Source organism: Rhinolophus ferrumequinum, chromosome 12 (genome assembly GCF_004115265.2).
Source record: "Rhinolophus ferrumequinum isolate MPI-CBG mRhiFer1 chromosome 12, mRhiFer1_v1.p, whole genome shotgun sequence".
Taxonomy (NCBI): domain Eukaryota; kingdom Metazoa; phylum Chordata; class Mammalia; order Chiroptera; family Rhinolophidae; genus Rhinolophus; species Rhinolophus ferrumequinum.
This window is the reverse complement of record NC_046295.1, coordinates 2,534,752-2,556,711: the sequence shown is the minus strand read 5'-3', so window position 1 is coordinate 2,556,711 and position 21,960 is coordinate 2,534,752. Positions and strand designations below refer to the sequence as shown.

General features: G+C 49.5%; 1 protein-coding gene across 8 annotated transcripts in view; it reads right to left on the bottom strand.

Annotated features, from left to right (window-relative positions):
- Positions 1–11,110: 11,110 nt before the first annotated feature.
- Positions 11,111–21,960, bottom strand: part of ROR2 (receptor tyrosine kinase like orphan receptor 2) — a 219,793-nt gene continuing 208,943 nt past the window's right edge. For 3 of the 8 annotated variants that reach the window (XM_033124130.1, XM_033124131.1, XM_033124132.1), the window contains 4 exons: positions 20,171–20,485; positions 18,754–18,999; positions 15,197–15,399; positions 11,112–13,531 (listed from right to left, as the gene is read on the bottom strand). In XM_033124130.1, the coding sequence (XP_032980021.1) occupies positions 12,086–13,531; positions 15,197–15,399; positions 18,754–18,999; positions 20,171–20,485 (2,210 nt within the window). In that variant the 3' untranslated portion in view covers positions 11,112–12,085. Of the gene's footprint in view, positions 13,532–15,117; positions 15,400–18,753; positions 19,000–20,170; positions 20,486–21,960 lie in introns of those variants that run through there. The other 5 variants (XM_033124134.1, XM_033124135.1, XM_033124133.1 and 2 more) reach the window with 4 other exon arrangements.

Genomic DNA, 21,960 nt, shown 5'->3' with positions numbered 1-21,960 from the left:
GTAACAAAATCATAAAATCCCACTTTCCCTAGTGTGTGGGTTTCCAGTTAAATTAACATTAAATAATTGATGGAGAGAAAATAAATAGGCCAAAATTTCTGCGGCCAGGGACCTCAAGTGGGGCTCATTCTTGGGGATCCGCCCTGTACAGAGATGTGTGCCTGAGCCCCAGCCAGGGAGGTCCCTTAGCCAAGGGCCCCCCCTACCTCTCCTACCCCCCCCACCCCAGCGCTCAGGCCCCTCCTGCCTGACTGGTCCTGAAGCGCGCTGTGACCAAGGGGGCTTGCACAGCAAGGAGTGGGGGCCGCCACCCGGTTAGGAGTACCCGTGCCCCACTCTCAAGACACTACACCCCACCCCAGAACCTGTGCCCTCACCCTCCCTGTACGCCACTCCTTGGGTGAGTCCCCACCCTCACGATGGGGAGGGCCAGTGTCCTCGCAGGCACTCAGATATCATTCCAAGTCTTGAACCCAGGTCCTGACCCCCGGCACTCCTTTTCCCACTCCCCAGAATGCGTCACCGCCCTGGTTCAAACACTTGCTTCCTATTAAACTAGCATTGGTTTGCAAGATTCTCCTAGGCCTCAGTTTCCCCAGATGCAAAGTGGGAACACGATGGCCTCCCAGTGGGGGTTCTGGTGAGAGGGAAGTGAAATAATGTAACTTGCAGTTTCTCTTTAGAAGCTCATCTGTCTTACCCCAATTTCATTAGTTTCCTACTAAAAGTGGTATAGATACCAGCTCTTTGATCCAGGGCTGGACCCATACCTGGAGGGGGAGAGGTTGGAAAGAAAGAAAGAAGAAAACAAAAGAAAGAAAGAATGAATGAAGAAAAAGAAAGAAACAAATGTTAAAGAAACACCTGATTTAACCTAAGTGTAGTTTAGTTTCTCCATTAAGAAATTAAAGGGCATGATGTTCTGTGAGCAGTTTTATCCCAATGGCTCTGCATCATGGCCTAACAGAATACCTGTCCATTAAATTTTGGTACCCAAGAGGTAAAGGCACATATGCGATATACAGATTTCACACGTAGATGTGGGTTTACTTGGTCTGTCCTCTGGCTCCTGGGAGTAACCTGTCCCTTGGTGGTGGTGTTGGGGGGCAGGCGCTGGGATTTCTTCAGACTCAGACTGCATTTGGGGTTCTCCCGGGTTACCCCTCTACCAATGTACCTGATTGTTTCTGTAATAGTGGCAAAGAGAAACGAAAAGCTTTCTCAAGGGTCCTGGATTGGGTCAAAAAGAAAAAGAAGTTGAGGATAGCTAGTCCTCAATGTTGTTTCATAGTCATGGGGATTTACAAGCACTAAAATGTGAAAAAGAAATAAAAAACCCTAACAATTGTCACCCTAATAAACTTTAATTAAAATAAATAAATAAATAAATAAAAAGAAAAAGAAATGAAAAAACCCAAACTCTCCTGGGCATAGTTGTCTCAAATCTTCATTCCTTCTTGGTTGTGGAAACGCTAATAAACAGTGAAATGGTGGTGACGGGGGCGGGGCCAAGCCCGTCGTGGGTTGGTTCACACGTGCAGGTGTGGGATGATCAGGGTGGACAGTGGGAACCCAGGCCTCAGGTGAGTCTGATCTTCTCACCAGGTAAGAAATCAGGGAAGATGGTTCTTAATCACCTTTGATGGCAGGAGATGATGGCCATCTTTATTTTTATGGGATGATGGTCAGAGAAGAGAGCCTGTGACATGTCTACTTTGGGGATTTTATTAAGGCTGACTTTGCTGTCAACTACATGATTGATTAGTGAAAAATGCCCTAAGAAACACTAACCCATCTGCCTTGGGAACAAAGTTCTCAGTCTGTCTATTAGCTCATGCTTTTTTCTGAGTTGCTCTTTCAATTTCTGAAGAATGTGTTCACGGCTCCCACTATGGTTGTTTATTCCTGGGAGTTGTTGCTTTGTGTATTTACCTACCCTGCTTGGTGTGTAAAAACATCTCTTTGAGTACTTTTGGCCTTAAATCTCACTGTATTTAACATTCACAGAGACTCTCTTTTTTGCTTTGTTTTTAGTCAATCTTTTTGGCATCGGGCAATCATTTCACCTTTCTGAGCAGGGAGGGCTGGGTTGAAGCTCTTTGCCAGAGGGTAGGGAAGGGAGACAGCAGTTGTGCGGAGCTAGGAAATTTGGGAAAGGAATTTTAGGAGGACTTCTCATTACTTCCTGGATGCCGTGTTATCCCTTCTCTTGATATGCTCCCCCAGTTTGCTGGAGCACAGAGGACACTTCTGGCTGTGTGTGGACACAAGTCACCTCTGACAGAGTGCCAGCACTCTACAAGCCCCATTTTGTTCTCTGTCAATACTGGCATCCTACTTTTGAATCAGATTGAAGATAATGCAGAGGTTTTTTCCTTGGCCTGGGAAGGTCACCTTGAAAAATCTCAATACTTTAATTTCATCGCATTTATCCTAGGTTTGTTTTCAACAATGCATGTGCATTTGAATTCATGCAGATCATGACTGAGACCTCTGGCCACAAAGCCTTGTGTGTGACAGATTTATTACATGGCTGTGCTTCAGGTCCAGAAGAGAGGGGTTTCTGGGGAAACATAAAACTTCACTCTCCTGGCTTCCATCTGTAGGCATAGATATTGTGAGAAGACAATCATGTGGGTTAAAGGAAAGCAAATGGTTATCAGAAAAGAAGTGACTGTAGAGACAAATAAAGGTGGACATGGGAGCGGGAGGGGCAGCCAACAGAAGATGCTGGCTCAACAAGATGACCAGAGCAGCCAAGTGACTTTATGCCAGGCATGGTGGCAGGCCATACTTCTCTGCACAAGAATGTTTACTGTAACATGATAATACTAGGTTGGTGCGGTTTCACAATTACTTTTAACCTTTTAAACCTCAATTATTTTTGCACCAACCTAATAGCAAACATTTAGTAATAGTTGAGTACTAAAAAATCTAGAGGGGAGAATTCCATTTACCAGAAATTCACCATGAAGGTTTTCAGAAAGAAAAGCAAAGAACTGTACTCCTTGGGGTGAATGGTGTGTGTGTGTGTGTGTGTGTGTGTGTGTGTGTGTGTTTGTTGTCAGGCCTCTTACAGGCTCAACACAGGTGGGGAGGAGGAAGGAAGGAAGATGAAAGTAGGGGAGGGAGACAGCAATTACTTTGAGCTAGGAAATTTGGGAAAGGAATTTTAGGAGGTCTTCTTGTTACTTTTCCTGGATTCTGCATCATCCTTTCTCTTGATTTCCTCCCCTCAGTTTGCTGTAACACATCCTGAAGTGACATCTTACAAAAGGTAGGTGTAAGATAAACGGACTCTGTTCTCACTAGAGCCTGTATACCTCCCGAGGGCCATACTGGGCATTGCGGCCAGTAGCCTCCTCTTCACTTTGCTGTCTCCAGTGATTCTGTCCTGGGTCCTGATTTAAAGATCCTGCCCCAGCCTAGAAGTCACCCCCGCCCCCACCTACTCTGTGCTGGGGACGCAGGAGCGAATAAAAGAGAGAGAAAATCCCTGCCCTGCGGGCTTTACCTCGGGGAACCTACCAGCTGTGTTCTCACTCTGGGGTGCCTGGAACATAAACTTTTCTCCGGTGATATATATTTATATTTATGCCCCACCCCCCTTGTTAAATTGGTACTTCAAGCCGCTCTCCTGCTCTTTTATTTTGGCTGTGAACTAAAATTATGTATTTTTCAAGAGAGCCACAGGATCTCAGTGAATTAATCAGAATGCGTTTTCTAGCGGCCTCTAGTGGCATTTCTCAGAGTTGCATCACTTCTGGGTGGAGACTCGGACTGATGAGGCAGAGGACACCCTCGGTCTGAGGACACGTTCCCACCTCCAGCTGCTCCCAGCTCTGCCTAAAGGACACGTTCCTGCCGGCACAGTGAATTACGTGGGGTAAGATTCTCTTCTTGTCCCCATAAACATCCATACTCATTACGGTTCTTTCTTCCATTTTCCTTGATCCTGAGATCCTTACCTCGTGACCTGGAAATTCGTGCTGATAGAAATGTATTTCATGGTGAGAGAGATTTCCCACTTTTATTCTGTTCTCTCTTGCATAAGCGAACTGCCTATATTGCTATACCTGCGTGTTTGTGTTTCCAGTTAGAGAGGGTGAAAAAGCCATCACTGGCTACCAGGAAAGGGACTTTGAAGACGAACCTTTTTAGATGATTCTCGGTCACGGGAATTTTTAGAGGCACATTTGGTGGCTAATGACCAGATCACTTAAACTGCCTACTCCTGCCCAGGACTCCCCTCTCACCTGCTGCGTTTTCTTCAGAGAACCGAACATGGCAGACAGTAGGGAATGTACTTTGCAGCTGGGTCTGCCTGCTGGTCTACCTGGTTGCACTGCAGGCTGCCATCAGCATTTGTCGCCAAATTAATCTTATGATTTCACCTCGGATCAATTTGGGGAGAATCTTATTGTGATTTTTGTGGCACAATTGGCAATATTGCATGTTTGCATTTGGGACACGGTGTTTCACCCATAATTTAATCCCTAAGTGCTGTTCTAAGTAACTGTGGCAAACGCAGTATATCAAAAGCAGAACTTTTCTAATAAGCACTCTAGTTTTGTGCACATCAGGATTTTATGCTAGGTCATTTTAGTAATGAAGTTAATGGAATTTATTGAGGATACAAGATGTGCAATGAACATGCGTGAGTACAGAGCCTACGCGGTCAACCCCTCTCTTCTTGAATCACTGCGCCTCATAAACACGGTAAACTGTATTTTGTAGGAAAGAAATCTGATGTTCATCTCATGCTCATGAAATCCATACTGAAAGCTATTTTAACTAACTGGGAATTTACCCTTTACTGGGAAATAACTAAAACTTGAAGAACATTTACCTGGGGAAAAAAAAAAACCAAACCAAACCAGAAAGCGTCCCTTTCCGTAGTGAGACACTGGCCTTGCAGATGGAGCTCGAGGAGCCCCAGTCTCCTCTTACCCTCCTCCCCATCCCCTCACCCTCACCAGGGACGTGGTGGGGGGTCGGGGCACAGAGAGAACATCTGGCCTGGGCGCACAGGAGATGTGGAAAACCAACAATATTGGCATTTACTTTGAAAAAACAGAACCGGTTTTTGCTCCTGTTCAGTAAGGGAGACGATCCTGCTTCTCGACGTTGTCGTGTCTTCTGGACATGTCCTTTTGAAACAGAATGAGAAAGTAGGAAGGAGGTTGGTGTCCCAACAGCCCTCCACCCACCCCTCCATCTCCCTAGGCCAAGGCAGCTGGAGGAGCTGAGCTATGGGTGGGAAAAGCGGGCACCGGGGCGTGGGTGTGGGCGCCGACGTGGGGGCGGCGCGCAGGCAGACAAGGAGGGAAGGACTGCATCCCGGACGAGCAGGGCACTGGGCTGCGCACCGTGGTCTCCGAAGAGAGGCTGTAAAGAAGGTCTCCTAGTCTTTTCTGCACCACCGATGGAGCCCTGCGCACTCAGATCTTCTCGGAATATAGTTTTAAAAGCAGAAAATAAAACACTTAACTTAAAAAGAAAACATCTATATTGAAATTATCAAAATATTTTTTAAAAAATGATACAATATATGTGTTTCTGTATTAAGTCAGCAACAAGACTTTACAACAGGCTTGATAATCGGGGAGCTCTTGCAGTGGTGGTGAGAGAACAAAACGTTAAGGCTTCTGCCACAATCACAACGTGGCACGAAGAGAATCGATTTGTACCGATTTGTACTGGCAACCAGCTACCAGACGATGAACACATCTTTGGGGTTTTCCCCTACATTTATAATAAGAGGAAATACTCCATTTCGGTTAGAGGTTAGTGAAAATGAACATGTGATTCCCCCCCACACACACACACATGTTCACAGGCAGGCCCTGGCAGGGGTCCTGGGCTCCAGGGTAGGGCCTTGCCAACCTTGTTCTGAGATCCAGGAAAGGCTGGCAACTCCACACAGGGAGGCAGAACTCTCCGGCCCAGGAAAGACTCCAACACCTGTAGTCACAAGCTCTAGAAGACAGTGGGGAGCAGCCCACCCTTTACCCCGCAGTGTGCCCATGAAAATTGCGTCCTCTGTCACTTGCAAACACAAGGTTCTGATCTAATGATACCGGTGTGATCTTTTTCAGTTACCACAGCAGGGCTCTAGCCAAGACAGCATCACAGAGCAAACACCGCTGTCCTAGGAAGACAGCCTGTTGTTACAATGTATCTTCTTTAATAGCCTTCCTCTTGAGAAAGTGGGGATGTTTCTTATCTTGTTCACCACTGAATCCAGTCAACAGTACACATTCAGGAAATATTTGCTGAAAGGCTGTATGAACAAATAAGTAAAGGGTATTTGGTGAGGACTATTAACAATTCACAGAACTTAAGTAATGCTTTCTTTTTTAAAAAAAAATGTTTTCTTTTGATATTCTTAAAAGGGATGGCTCTAATTAAAATAAAACAAACAGATAAATGCTGGTGAGGATGGGGAGAGCCTGGAGCCGTCATTCATTGCTGGTGGGGAGGTGAAATGGTGCAGCCCCTGGAAAACAATTTGGAAGTTTCTTTAAAATATCAATGATTTACTTTATGACCCAGAAATTCCACTCTTAGTAATGTGAGAAATGAAAACATATCTCTATAATGAACATATGCAAATGTTCATAGCACCATTATTTTAATAGTCCCAAACTGGATAAATCCAAATGTCCATTGACAGATGAATGGATAAAAGGTGGTCTATCCATACAGTGGATTACTACTCGGAAATAAAATGAACTTGATAGGTGCTACAACATGGATGAACCTCAAAAAACATTCTGCTGGGTGAAAGAAGCCAGAAGCAAAATGCTACATATTGTAAAAATTCCACTTATGTGAAATGTCCAGAAAAGGCCAATTCATTGAGACAGAAAACAGAGCAGATAGCCAGGAGCTGACAAGCATGAGGGATCGTTGGGAGGTGATGCAAAGTTCTAAAATTAGATTGGGGTGAAGGCTGCACACAGTGCAAAATTACTACAAGTCACTGAATTGTACACTTAAAATGGGTAAATTTTCTGGAGGCAAATTGTAGCACAATTAAATGCTATTTAAAAAAAGTGGTGGGTCCATGTTCCTTAAGGTAACCGGTGGGGACTAAGTGAGCCCTAGAACTCCACCTGACGGAGAGGGAAATGCTTCCCTGGGACCCAGAATGAACTCCTGCTACAAAATGCTGGGGGGTTCCCAGGTGAGAAGTGAGAGGGTACCGCAGGGAAGAGACTAGAAACAAAGCTACAGCCAGATGTGGAAGGGCTCGTTGCCCTCCCTCAAGGTTGTCTATCTACAGGTTGGAATGAAGCCTGTTAATGTCATCCTGACACTGAAGAATGTGTAACTTAGTTCCGTGGCTGAAGTGCGCCTTTGAATTATTTAAGGAGAATCTGACAAGCAAATGGGGAATGGGAACCTGGTAGGAGGATGCTTCCTACACACTAAAACCATTTTTCCAGGTAATTTGTATATCAGTCTTTTCAGTCCTTTCCTTGGCTCCTAGAGCCTAATTTGAATTATTTTGTGTATCTTAAAGTAATGGTGAGTTTTCTTAACAAAATTCTATGGTTCCACATTCTTATTAGTTTATACTGACTTTTCCCCCAAAGAGGTGGCTTTAGTGCAATTTTTCAATAAAGAGCTCACGGTGAGGAGACAAAGCATAAAATGCAGTGTAAAAAAGTAACAATGATTGTTTAAACCCTAGAAAATAAAAGCCATATGAAACAGATACTGAAATAGAGAAAAATGCCTTAGAGACAGAGCATTGGGAATGAATAGACAGCGCTGTGAAATGTGGTGTACCCTTACTGTCCAGGTCTTTAGAGAAAAACGAGAATGTTTGACATGGAGCTGACACGGGGAAGGGCCGGATTGCCTTGCCGCCTCTGAATTCAGTTTTTCTTGTTTGGACACCCTCTCCCTTCCCTTCTTCCACTGATACTGCAGAAGACTCAAGCAGGTATCACAGCTCATCTGAACTTTGGTCCCCAGTGGGCACAGTAGTGAGTGGCACAGGGTCATTCCCCCGAGCCAGGGTGTTGCAGTGTACATCCTGGGGTAAGAGTGTTGCAGTAGCCTGTGGAGTTCCAAGGAAGCAGTCATTTGGTCCTGTCCCTCTTCTGGGAGCTGCGTACGCCCCCAAGGCCTTCCGACACCCAAGGGATGGTTTTAAACACATCTCTCTGCCTCTGGGCAACATTTTTCATTGAACTCTCAGTACTTGGGACTGGGAAAGAGAGAGAACAGGACAAATTAGTGAAAAAAGAGTACTGAGTTCAAAAGAGTACTAAAATTGAATAACTCTTCCTTATAACTCTTCCTGTCTTTTAAAAAGCATGCATTGGAGCTGAGACAAGAGTTCCCCCACTCTGCTCCATGCACTAGTTTTCTCCTCACCTATGTCTGCACAGCACTCCAGGGCTGGGGTCTCAGGGAAAGTGGCACTTTGAGACATCGCCGGTAGCAGTGCACAAGGCAGAGCCCCGTGGGGAGGCACTGCGGCGTTACCTGTCACCTTACAACTTGTGCCCTCACCAGCTGGGCCAGCACCAGGAATCCTCCTGCAGACAAGCTCCCGCCCACTGACAGGCAAAGATCCCGATACCCAATTACACGAAATCAGCAAGGCAGGAAACAGTTTGTAGATGTCAGCACTTACCTAAAAAATGGAATCTAAGAATGTATAGGTGTGTTTACTTACATTGCACTAATAAACTGGGAAGATCCACGAGAAGACAGTAACTGTACTTGGAGGGGGAGCTCAGGGAAACTGAGCAGAGGGCTGGGAGAAGGACTTCCCACTGTGTCTTTGAACTACAGGAATGGACTCGCTGATCAATAACTACATGAATGAAACAATGACAGAAATACAATAATACTGTGAAAGTGTTATTGTCTTAACCTGTGAACCTGTCCTCTGTGCAGCCTAAACCCAGGGCTTTTCAGACTAAACAAAGCACTACGCTTTTAACAGCCCATTACTGAGGACTCACTAAGTGCCCGGCCAGGAAATGCTTAGTCTCTGCTACCATGGGGACTGAGGGAGAAAAAAGTGGGCGAAGGGGGAGCAGGACTGACCTTGGAAAGTCATGGGCTCACCATGGCCAGGTTACGAGATACTGTTCTGAAGTCAATCTACCTTGACACACCTTCTTAAAAGTTCATCTCAAAAAAGATTTTACATGTCCCTGTAAGGAACTCGCATAGAACCAACCTCCGCATAAGGTTCCTCTCAAACATAGTTGCAAAATCAGTCCCAAAATAGCTGCCAACACTGAATGGGAGGCTGAACTAAACCCAAGGTGAGCATATTTAAATAGTGTTTCCCTGTTGAGGGAACCAAGAGGTTTTTCCTGATTTAGTGGGAAGCTGTCCTATACTGTAGTATTTAGTCCAACACCCTAAAAGTAGTACAGAAAAGTTAGCCATTCTCCAAAAGACTGTTTAAACGAGTGTTATCAGAAAACAGAAGGCTTCCGAGGTCTATGCGGGTTGCTAGGCCTTGGTTGAAGTCATTGCAGTTAAATGAGTTACTCAGTAGCTGTGGAAGTCTCCCTCTTGTGGGGTGAACAGGGACAAGCATGCAGCTGGGTGGATGGGAGGAGAGACATTTATCTGAATCATCTAAGTTAGCTCTAAATCTAATTGTTCTGGAACATCCCAACTCAGTTACTTTTGTTCAACTGCATCAATTTTAAAAGCTCAATAATCTCCCTAAAGATGCATCGAGATTTTACAATCAGAATGAGTGGTAACAAATGCTATATTTAGTCAAAAAATCATCCCCCGAATTTAAACCTCCCCCACTTCGCCCAAACACCCTCCCACGGTGTTTCTGCAGAATCTCTGCTGCTGGCTGTGCCGGAGGGCAGTGCGACCCGCTTCCCATACTGTGCTGGGGGGAGCGCCGCAAGGGTTATTTCCCATTTTTCAGTCTCAGGTCTCAACTGAACAGTTAAACCATCAGGTGTACCACAATAGATAAAATTAAGTTCCTCTTTCAGGTCAGGAAATGAGAAGTAGCTCCATTCAACCCTGAGCCCTTTCCATGTCGGGAGGGGCTGGGGCCCCAGCCCTTACCCACGTGACGTCACTTCCTTCCGCCCAGCCGAGAGTCCGTCCTGGATTTAGGCTGCACTTAAGACACTTTATTTCGTATCTCTGTGTGTGTGGCTCTGCCGTGAGCAGCATTCTGCTAAGCAAAGCAGTGGGCGAGGGGTGTACAGGATACACCTGAAGTTCAGGAGGGCCCGAGGTTCTGTGCTCAGTGGCCTTCGGCGGGTCCCCACCGCCAGCCTCCGCACCCTCTGGGCACTTGTTAGAAATGAACCTTTGTGGCCCCAGCAGTCCTGCCTGGGAGCAGGGAAAGCACTGCTGTTTTCTGTAACAAGCCCTGAAGGAGGCTCTGCTGGTTAAAGAACCATAGGCCACTCATGGGAAACAAATTCCTACTGAGCCCCAGGGTTGTGGACCCACTGCAGTAACCACGGCAGCCTCCAGGCCATGTCGGGGGCAGGGCCAGGATGGGACAGCAGGGGCCTTGGCTGGCTGGCTGGCTGGCAGAAGCTCGCTCAGGCCTCACCCAAGTTGTGGCTGTTAGTGCCCGGTCCCGGACTGGAAGCCCAGGAGCCACTGACACCCCCCCAACCCCAGGAGACCCTGGCCCAGGTGACCCTGGCTCAGCTGGCCGCACTGCTGATGGGGCAGGGGGCGCAGGCAGCCCTGGGCAGGTGGACAAGGAGGCCCATTCCCCCTCACGGCCAGCACTGCTCAGGCTCCTTGGGAAGCACCAGGCTGCAGGTCTGAAAATGTCAGGGGCCTTTCTTGAGGCCTCAGGGGGGAGAGGTTTAAAACCAAAGACCAACTTCACATCATCAGCAATTAGTTCACTCCCCCAGACCTGAACAGAGAAAGCAGTGGAACTTGTTTCCATCATTTATCTACCATGTACACCCATATTCCTACAGAGTCGCCATCCTGGATAAGCACCCCAGGCTGCAAGGGCTGCATCGTCTCCAACGGGTGCCTCCCCCGTCCCGCACCCCCTGCGGCATGACACCCTCACAACCTGCAGAGAGCCGAGCAAACGCTGTTCTGCTTTATTGGATACACCAGGGGTGGGAATTACAGGTGGGAGTTGTCCCGTGTGCCCGACGCAGTGTGCCCGTGGGCCTTCTCTCACAGGAGCTGAAATGAACGGACCTCACTTACATCAGTACAAACACAAGCAACCAAAATACAATCAGGTGGCATCCCAGGTGGGTAAGGTAAACAGTTAAATTACTAAGTCATTAGTTTAAGCTCAAAATACTTCAATGAAAATGACATACAAAAACCATATAAATTACATTTAAGGCCTGTACATGATTCTAAGAAAACAGACAATACTGTGTGCTCTATACAATATTGCTTCCTTTGTTAACATTCCAAACCCAAGAAACACTTTTCCCTTGAATTCCAGAAAAGTGGGCAAAATACACATGCAAGAGAATTAAAATCATTTCACAAAAATACAAAATCGTGTCGGTTTCTTCTAAGGCACATTTTGTTTTAAAATGGGACTCGGGTTTCAGAAGCCCCTGTCTCAGCAGCCGCTGGCAGGCCGGTGGCAGAGTCCTGCTCCGGCTCATCTTTGGTAGCTGAAGGGAACTCAAGACCGGCAGGGGGACAGCGGAGAGGACAGCAGCTCCTCCATCCGCAGCCAACGCCAGCCGCTGGGAATGGCGAAGCCCAAGTCCCACCTCGCTGCCTTGTGCAAGCCTGTTGTCCCAAAGTTCTGCAATATTGGATCCAAATGCCACATGGAGGGAGAATGCCACCTATTTTTCTTCAAAGCACAGGCACTGCTTACTATTATAACCCTCCTCTTCCGGGGAGAGGGGTGACGTTGGGGGTCACTGTGCATCCGGCACCACCGGCTGGAAGGCCCTCCTTCCATCACAGGGCTGCGGCGGCAGCAGCTCTGTGCTGGAGAGGATGGCGGAGGAGAGGGATTTCACGGGGTGAGGCTGCAAAACAGCCCACGGGTGCCTGGGGCTCACTTCTCAAGGTGGCTGAAGTCTCCCGCGACTGCCCTGTGGCCTCGCACCCCTCAGGCCTCCAGCTGGACCTCGGCCTCGTCCATCTGCAGAGTGTCGTTGTCCCCCAGCAGCTCGGTCTCTGGGACAGAGCCATCTTCCTCTTCCTCTGCTTCCTGCACCGGGCTCTGGGCCACGTCTTCGGGGGTGTTCTGCGTGTCCTCGGTGCCCTCGGAGAGCAGGGCTGCCCTGTCGGCCACGGACGTGTTGGAGGGTGCGGTGGTGACATAGCCCGTGCTAGTGGAACCGCTCCCGCTGTGGTGGGAGCCGGGCTTGGGGACCATCTGGGCAGGCACCTGCTGCGGGGCCATCTGCATCGGGATCTGGACCGGGTAGAAGTTGGGCAGGTAGGCCCCGTAGGCCGGCACGGGCTGGTAGCCGTTGACAGGGATGTAGAGCTGTGGAGGGGGCACCAGGGGCCGGATCTGGCCCTTGATGGGGATGAACTGTGGCTGTGGGAAGGGCTGGGCCTTGGGCTTGGGGCCCCCGTAGCGGGCGTTGCTGACGTTGCTGACCGGGCTGGTGCTCAGGGAGCTGGTCTGCGTGGCGTTGCTGGCACCGGAGGTCTGCGCTGAGCTGTTGTAGGCGGACAGGTTACCCCAGGCGCGGAGCCTGCTGTGGATGTCCTTGAAGCGGGGCCGCCGGCTGGGGAACTCGTTCCAACACTCGATCATGAGTGCGTACACCCAGGCGGGGCAGTCGTCGGGGCAGGGCAGCACCTGGCGGCTGCGCACCATCTCCACCACGTCCTGGTTGGAGTGCCCGCAGTAGGGCTGCAGGCCGTAGCTGAAGACCTCCCACAGGACCACGCCGTAGGACCAGATGTCCGAGTCCACTGAGAACTTGCCGTACATGATGGCCTCGGGGGACATCCAGCGGATGGGCAGCAACGCGCTCCCCATGAGCTTGTAGTAGTCGGCGGAGTACACTTCGCGGAACAACCCCAAGTCTGAGATCTTCACGCTCAGCTTGTCGTACACGAGCACGTTGCGGGTGGCCAGGTCCTTGTGGACCACGTGGTGGCTAGACAGGTACTCCATGCCCGATGCGATCTGCGCCACCACGTGTACGAAGTCTGGTGGCTCCAGCGCAGACTTCACCGTGCGGTCGTCGTCCGTGCTGCCCACGTCTGAGTGAGGGGAGCGCATGACCAGGAACTCGTGGAGGTCCCCGTGCGAGCAGTAGCTGAAGATCATGCTGAGAGGCTGGTCCTTGGTCACCACGCCCAGCAGGCAGACAATATTGGGGTGCTGCAGCCGAGCGCGCAGCATGGCCTCATGCCGGAATTCCTCCCGGAGTGGCCCCTCCGCTTTGTCCTTCAGCGTTTTGATGGCCACCGCTTGGGTCGTTTCCCCAGGCGCTGGGCCGAACAGGTGGCCTTTGTAGACCTTCCCAAAGCGGTCCTCCCCAAGCTCCTCCATGAACCTCACCGTGGACAAGCTGATCTCCTTGAGTTTGGCCTGCCAAGAAAAAAGCCCTAATGAAACATTTCTGCCACTGAGACTGGGGAAGGAAGCACAGGGATGCTGGCCGGGCTCTGGAGGGGCTGGCTCTAGAACTGCCTGCCAGCACGGTCTTGCAGAGGACCTGCTGGTCCGGCCTGTCCCTGGCTCAGCTTGCCCACACACCTGCTTTCTGCTCTTAAATACACCCTGACGCCTAGAGGCTGCCTGAAACCTTCAATGTGTCCCAACCAGGCTGTAAACTATGTCCCCCCAAGTACAGCTGAGATATCATTGCAGTGTGTGTGTGTGTGTGTGTGTGCGCACGCGCCTGTTCACACACACACAGACCCAGCCAAGCTGAGCTCCAGCTGTCCCAGAGTCACCCCTGCACTCTCCCAGCTGGGTCCCCCCACCCAGGGACTTTCCTCCCCGATATGTGCCCACCCTAGGAGGTTCAGCCACCATTGCTCAGCACAGCCAGACCCATGCCTATTTCTCTCGAACCCCAAAGTGTGTGCCCCACAATTTGTCATTTTTAGAGCCCAGGCCAGCTGTTCTCCAGTGGCTCCTCAGTGAGTCTGTCTTGCAGCTGCATCTTGATTAGATTATCTTTTAATTGTTAGTTTCAGGTGTACAAAACATCGATTAGACATTTACACACCTCACAGAGTGATAACTCCCCCAAATCTACTACCCCTCTGACACTGTATGAGTACATAGCTATTGCAATACCATTGACTATATTCCCTATGCTGTACTTTACATCCCGTGACTATATATATATATTTTAAATAATTGACATTCAATATCATTTTATGTTAGTTTCAGGTGTACGACGCCTGCCGCGGCACCGTATACTTGGTTAGATTCTTAATTAGATGCATCTTGACAAAGCACCATGTGGGTGAAATCGATGTAAACCTTGTATCTCTCTGCTTCCACAGTTTTCGTCCCTTCTGTGCGTCTGGCCCCCATCCTTCTTGGAGCTTCCCTGACCGCAGGAGAATCTGTGTCCTCCTTGCCATCCATCCCCCTATCCCATAAACACTGAGTGACTCCTGGTGACAGAGCTGAAGGAGACCACTGTCCCCCTTCAAAGCCCACAAGGGAATGACTTTCCCCCTAAAGCTTGTAAGTAATGTGAATGTCCTTTCATTTAGGCTGAGTGGTTGTGACAGACTTCCCTGTGCTGCATTTCAGTGTGTTCTCACCATCCTGACAACTCCTAGGGCGGGGGTGGCCTGCCCCCTACTTCCTCTACAAGATAGTTGCTTTATCCTTCCCTGAAAAACAAAATAAAGCAAAACCAACCCAACCCCAAGTTGAGCAGAACACAGTGCCTAGTCCCTTAAAAGTGCCTCAAACGGGGGGGCAACCTGAGCCCTTTTCCTGGTGAACCCTCTGGGGACAGCTGAAGCATTGAAGAGAGGATGGCCCAGTGATGGGGCCCGGGGGTGGTCTTGGGAGACAACAAACCTACCGACTGGGACAGCAGATTCCAAACACACCTACCATTTATTTCCTAGGACACAAATGTGCTGACATGTTTCAGAGAAGAAACAGCAATATGAAAGACTGTTTAAGAGTTCTGTGTTGCGCTGCAAGTAAATTAAGAAGGCTAACATGGCAGGCAGAGGGTAAGCCTGGAGGCGCCACCCAGAAACACGTAAGCTGGGAGACCTGCTTGTGCTGGCTGATGAGGGGCATCTCCACATCCTGGCTGGGGGACGCCATCAGCTGCCGGCGTGGGGGCGTGGAGGCAGAAGCCTTCTGCTTATTCCGGCACATGCAGACCAAGAAGAAAAGGCAGGCGATGACCAGGGGGATGGCGATGCTCGGAACCAAGATGTACAGAATCCCCATCCTGCTGCCGTCTTGGGGACCTGTGAACAGCCAGGCTTCCGTGAGTTTTCAGAAAACACCCGCCTCTCAACTCCAAGTTCTTTACCAGCCCACTCCCACCTCCAACTACAATATTTAAGTACAAGCAAATAATATGTCAGTTGCACAAAGGGACAAAATTACACACTAAACATTAAAAAAAGATAATGTACCGAAAAATGCACATCCTGTGATAAATCTGTGAGACCAATCCAGAACTGCCACCATGGGAACAAACCAGGATATAGAGCACAACCGACAAATGAACTCTAGAGGTCTTCTAGTGTCATCAGCAGCACTGCTCTTCTTCCTAACGCTTGAACTCCACTGGAAAAAGGAAAAAGGGGCTCTGCCTGACTGCATCTTTACAAAAACTTGATGAAACGTGTTTGACCCTTGTCCTCCGTGAGGGAAAATTGATTCTGGGATTAGAAATGACCTTTTCCTTCATTCAATATTTTAGGATTGTTTACATTTTTGTATAATAACATATTCTTTTAGGAGAATGATTAAAATCGCATTGATTTAAAAGAGCACTGGCAGTCGATGAGTTTGACCCAATACAGCAGGGGCAAGAGAATTCTGCAAGAACAGTAGTAAGACAGCCTGAGGCTTCCAGGCTTCTCCTCCCATTTCCCACAGCGAAGAGTGCGCTTTGTCTCCCCCGACAGGACAAACGAGAAGTGCAGCGAGCACTCCACCCACCAGGCGGCTGTGCTGACATCTGGAAGGAGAGCTGGGGGGTTCCCCTGGCAAGGAGGCAGAACCCTCTTCCAGAAAGGGCCACTTCCCCACCCCTCTAGCAGTTTTCTCCTTAACCTTGTGAATAATTACACGGGACTTGAGTGCCCCTATGACTAGTGGGTAATGAGCTCTCCCTCTGAAAGCAGACAAGTGATTTCTGGTCAATGCAGTCCCTGAAAGAGACTTCTAAAAATGAACAATATCACCATCTCCGTAAAGAAAAACATGGTCCCAAACCCAGTATGGCCCCCCAGCACCTAAAATAAAATAAAATAAAAATATAAAATGAAATTAAATAAATAAAGTAAAGTAAAAATAAAAGCACACACAAAACTCTTCTGGCCCTACCTGGAGGCAGATGTTCTAGAAACCTTGGTGGCAGTGGAAACTGTTATCTTTCATTATTAGGGGCCAAGGGAGAATCCATGCCCCTCAGGCCAAGATTAGAGGTGTGAGCACCATCCAAATCCTTGAACAACCATTTATTTTATCATTGTATTTTAAAATAACCAACAGAACACATGCTTACTAATAATTGTGGTATTATAGAACAGTGAATATTCCTAACAGCCCATTTTGCCAAAGGCTATGCCATTGCTAATAAGTTGGTGTTCACCTGATTTTTTACATGTATTTTAAGTTGAACATGAAATAACCAATATTCAACTATTTTGGCATACAGAAGCAACACTTTCATGGTTTTTTTTTTTAAAAAAACAGAATTTTAAATAGAATCACATCGTCTATATTTCCCTGCTCCTGGTTTTGTGGCAGAGTAAGGTGTCTCGGACATTATGTGCAGGACAGACAGCTCTAGGCATTCCTTGGCAGCGGCATACAGTTCCATGGTATCATCCAATCCCTTACTGGGAAAAACTTAGTCTGTTTCTTATTTAGCTATTAAAAGTGATTCTGCAATAAATATCCTTGCATTTCTGCCCTGTAAGTACAAATATTTCTGCAAAGTAAGATTCCTGCAACTGCCAGGTCAAAGAACATACATATTTTTCTTTGTTTTGATTTAGTTTTAATTACAAAATAACTGCTCATTATAAAACATCTTATATTTTAACATTTCTGTAGGTCAGAGGAAATCACTGCTAGAGGTTTGGTGTGTGTCCTTCCAAAACTTGATCCATGAACTATATAGGCGCTTGACTGTGTGTGTGTACAAGTGTGTGTGCACACATATAGACACACACACACACACACACACACATACCTTTTGCTCATTTTGTTCTTTTGTGAAAAGACAGAAAGAGAAGGGGAGAGAAGAGAGGAGGGAGGAGGAAGGAGAAAGGGGGAGAAGAGAGAGAGAGAAAAAACAGACATAACACAGCTACTGACCTACAACTGGCTTCTTTCCCTTAACAGGACATCACAGACATCCTCCTTTAACAGGACGTCACAGACATCCTCCCTTAACAGGACGTCACAGACATACTCCCTTAACAGGACGTCACAGACATCCTCCCTTAACAGGACGTCACAGACATCCTCCCTTAACAGGACGTCACAGACATCCTCCCTTAACAGGACGTCACAGACATCCTCCTAACAGGACGTCACAGACATCCTCCCTTAACAGGACGTCACAGACATCCTCCCTTAACAGGACGTCACAGACATCCTCCTTTAACAGGACGTCACAGACATCCTCCTTTGCAGGAAACTTTTTAAACCACTGTATCATTCCACAGAGTAGCTACACTATAATCTAACTACTGATGTTTTCAGTCTTCTGTGAACTTCCGAGTGAAAGGGAGTGCCAAGTTTGGGACTTGGAGAGGTAATGAACACGGTTTTCACTCCATCTCTGGAAGGGTGGAGGCGAGCCGGCCCCCTCCGCTGGCCACCAGGAGAGGTTTCCAGGTGAATGGGGTGCCTTGATTTGTCTCACCATTCACCTCTCTTTATCAGTCTTCTCCCAGTAATTTTCCACCAACCCTCTGACCCCAGGTTCCAAAATGGAAGACTCAGAAGACAGCCCTATCTCAGGTATCCAGGCCGATGACAGCTGGTGGAATGTAAATATTGGAATAGAAACAACAATGTTTGTAAAGTTAACTACTCAGTCTTCTCCTAATCATAATTTAACAGACAAATTGCAGGGAAAATGGTTAAGAGATTTAAGTCCTGGTTTTCCCTCAGTCTGCCAAATCTGCATGGGAGAGCTGAGTAAAGTGGGAAGGCAGGGGTGGGGCAGCCGGGGCCGTGCCCCGACCTGCAGATGCCCGGCTACTAAGGAGCTGCTGTAACTGTGACGTGGAGCATGTTTATTGATACTGGAAAGTAGTGTGTGACAATGTTAATGGAGAAACAAGAGGCTGAACATCCCAGGACCATGACGGGAAAGGGCTGACAGTGGGACCCCACATGCAAACAGCGGTCTCCACTGACTGAGGAAACTGGGGGGCATTTGCATACGATTCTTCAGACTTTTCTATAATTTAAATGACCAGATATTATCAGCAACAGTTTTATTTAAAACAAACGACCGTGGCGGTGGAATGGGAGTGGTGCCCAGAGCCACCAGCCTCCTGGTCCCCCATCACCACAAAGTGCACTCAACAGTCAACACTTTAAAAAAATGAGAGAGAGAGAATACATACTACAAGAGGGTACGTCACACAGTTCCATGCGTACGTTTTTATTCTGCGTGAAGCACCAGGGGCCTTCCATCTGCCCTCCAGGGTTCCGGCAGTAGGCATGCCCCCCTCCGAGCTCAGGGAAGTCTGTGCTGGTCAGGTGGTGGCTGTGGGGGTGCTGCAGGGCCCACGGTTGGCACTGGTGCCCCGACTTGGTGGTGCTCGCTGTCCCTCTGTAATCAGTGCCCGAGCCATTGTAACACTGATGGTCTAAGAGAGAAGATGCGTTAGGAGGCCCGGAAGTCCAGAGGAAGCAACCCTCCTCGGGGTACACACAGCACCCTCCCTCAGCTCTTCCAGAAACAATAACAAACCACTTCATCTGCATGAACTCAAACTGGAGCATCCAAAAGACCAAAGGATTTAAATAACTTCTAAGAAAGGCAGCCATACAAATAATGATGCAATCAAGTCCCAGCTTACTAGTTAAATTGGGGACATATATGAGGAAGAAAACCTGTCAGAAGTTGTTTTATGACCCTGAAACCACCATTGGGATCCACCAAGCACCCCCATTCCAGCCTGAGAAAGCCACCCCCAATCTCATGTTCATTTACACTGGAAGCAAAATCAGAGTGTGTGGGAGGGAAAAGGACCGGCCAGGCCTGGCCCACCTTTCAGGCACCCCTGCTACCCAGGGAGGACGGCCCAGCCACATTCCGCCTCCCTGGAGGAGACCCCGAGTGCTGTCTGAGCCGGACCTGGGGGTGTCAAAGGTGGAACAGCAGGTACAGTGCTTACTGTACTGGGGCACTGTTCTAAGAACTTTCTAAGTAGTAACTCACTTAATCTTCACTCAACGCCTGACGTTGGTAGGCCTCATTCTCGTGTAACACGAGGAGACTGTATTTAAGCAGCTTGTCCGAGGTCACACTGAGTAGGCCCTGCAGCTGGGGCCCGGCCTTGAGCGCAGTGCGCCAGAAGAACAGGCTCAGCTGCGGGAGGAGCCTGCCGCACTCCCGGACCCCCAGCCTGGTCTAGGGAGTGGATACAGGCAGGAGGGAGGCAGCCTCTTCCCCCGGGGTCCCCTGCAGGGGGCCGCAGGCCTGACCTAGTCAGTGAGGACAGGTGCTTGTGGACCACAGGGCAGGTCTGGAAGCTGGCTCTGTCCCCCTGGCGCCTTTTGTGGCAGGCGGCCCGAGATTACTCCATCTTACTGAATGAAGTCTGAGGCTCAGAGAGGTAGAGTGACTCACATGTGTCCCCAAACAGGCAGTAGCCAGCTGGGTGCGGCCTGGCGCTGTGACTGAAAGCCCTGCTCTTAAGCCCTACCCACAGAACCTAGACAGGGGCCCTGGGCTGTGGGCCTGTGAGGACAGAGGGGGGTCACTGGCACGGCACGAGGCCCCGGTGGTGAGGTGCGCGGGGCGTGGGGACTCACAGCGGCCCAGCCGCTCGGCCGGGATGCCGATGCGCATGCAGTTGGCGGCGTCGGGGCTCTCGGGCAAGGGCAGCGCCTCGCACTTGGGCAGCTGCAGCCGCATGAGGATGAGCGGGTTGGAGCGCGCGATGGTGTACTCCTGGCGGCACAGGTCACTCTCCAGCACCTCACACTCGTCGCGGCACAGCTCACGTGGCTTGGGCGCCCGGGAGCGCGCGTCGCACAGCGGGAACACGAAGTGGCAGAAGGACGGGATGGCGAACTGCGAGCACTGGTCCGACAGGTGCGTGGAGGTGCCTATCATAGTGAAGGCCGCTGCGCAGGCGCGAGACCGCGTCAGGGGGTGGGCCCCCGCTCAGAGCCCCAACACCCCGCCGTGTGTCCCCCGACCCACCTCTGGCCCGCATCCCTCACCCTGCCCACTGGTGCAGCCAACCCTCCACCCTATTCTCTGCCCCTATCCTGGGCTCTCAGGAGCAGAGCCCCAGGGCGCGTGGGAGCCGCCCTGATTTGCACCAGACATAGAAGGTCCTAGGCTTCACTTATAAACATGAAAAGCAGAACAATAAAGAAAGAAAACTAGACTCAAGATCTTATCCGGCTACATGCTTTTTCCATGACAGGAAAATTCCCCTTTCGGACCAAAAGCCACGTTTTCAGGCCCTACTATGAACTGGGGGCTCTGTCAGAGCAGGGTGGTAGGTGAAGTGGTGGGATGGGTGGCTTCTACTAGAAGAGACTGGCAAAGAGGCACAAGAACGAGGCCTTGGTCTCCCGACACCCCCAAGCCTGCAGGAGAGGCCTCACCAGGGATGGAGGAGGTAAGAGAATGTGACAAAAAGATGGACAGCCAGCCCCAGGAAATGCAGCAGCATGAGGAGTCAGATGACAGCGAGTGGGGGTGGGGGGTAAGGGGTGGGAAGAAGGGATTCCTAGCCTCGGGTTACTGGGGAGAGCCAAGGAACAACTGCAAAGTGGGCAGAGTTTTGTGATAAAGGGGAGCGGAGAAGCAGCCCTAGCAGAACGGTCTGTGCCAGTGTTGGTTGCTTTGCTTTCTGGGGAGCAAGTCATCACAGGATGGAATGTGATGGAAGAATCTGACATCTAATATAAAGAAAGGAAGGAATGGGAGCTGCAGGGACAAAGTCTGGGCAGAGTGGGAAGAGGGCTGCCTGTGGCAGGAGGGAAGGCTGTAGCAGACAGGGCTCAAAGGAAGGCATCAGCCAGAAGGCCCACCCCACTTTCACCTGTGAAGGACCTGTTTATAATGATTTGATCTTGGAGAGCTAAAGAAAGAGAAGCCCCTCTGTCTACATGTCCTGCTGAGAGGTTGGAATTAATCTCTGGGATGCCGCAGTTCCACCCATGACTTGCCGTGCGTGCCCGGTTCGGCCAGCAGATGGCGCTGCTGGAGCCCATTAACCCAGGAGACCCACCAGGCACACTCGACAGGCTCCAGGTTAGATGCGCTGGATGGGAGCCCAGTTCTGGCCCTGCCTGGTTATTTACTGTAGGAACGTCGGTCACTCAGCTCTTCCTGGGCCTGTGTCTTTATTTGTGAAGTGACATGAATGGTCCACAAAGGTCTGATAACAGCTGTGTCCACGCACTGCACCCAGGGCCTCGTGCCAGGCACTCTGGTGTGCGAGTCACATTAGACTTGAGCAGAGGTAAGAGGTGAAGGTGCAGGGCCTCTCGGCCAAAGGGTAAGGTGTGAACCCGGCTCAAACTCATCGCTGTGGAGCCGGCGACTACCAAGAATGCTGGCCGTGACCCTTGGCAGGGAGAGA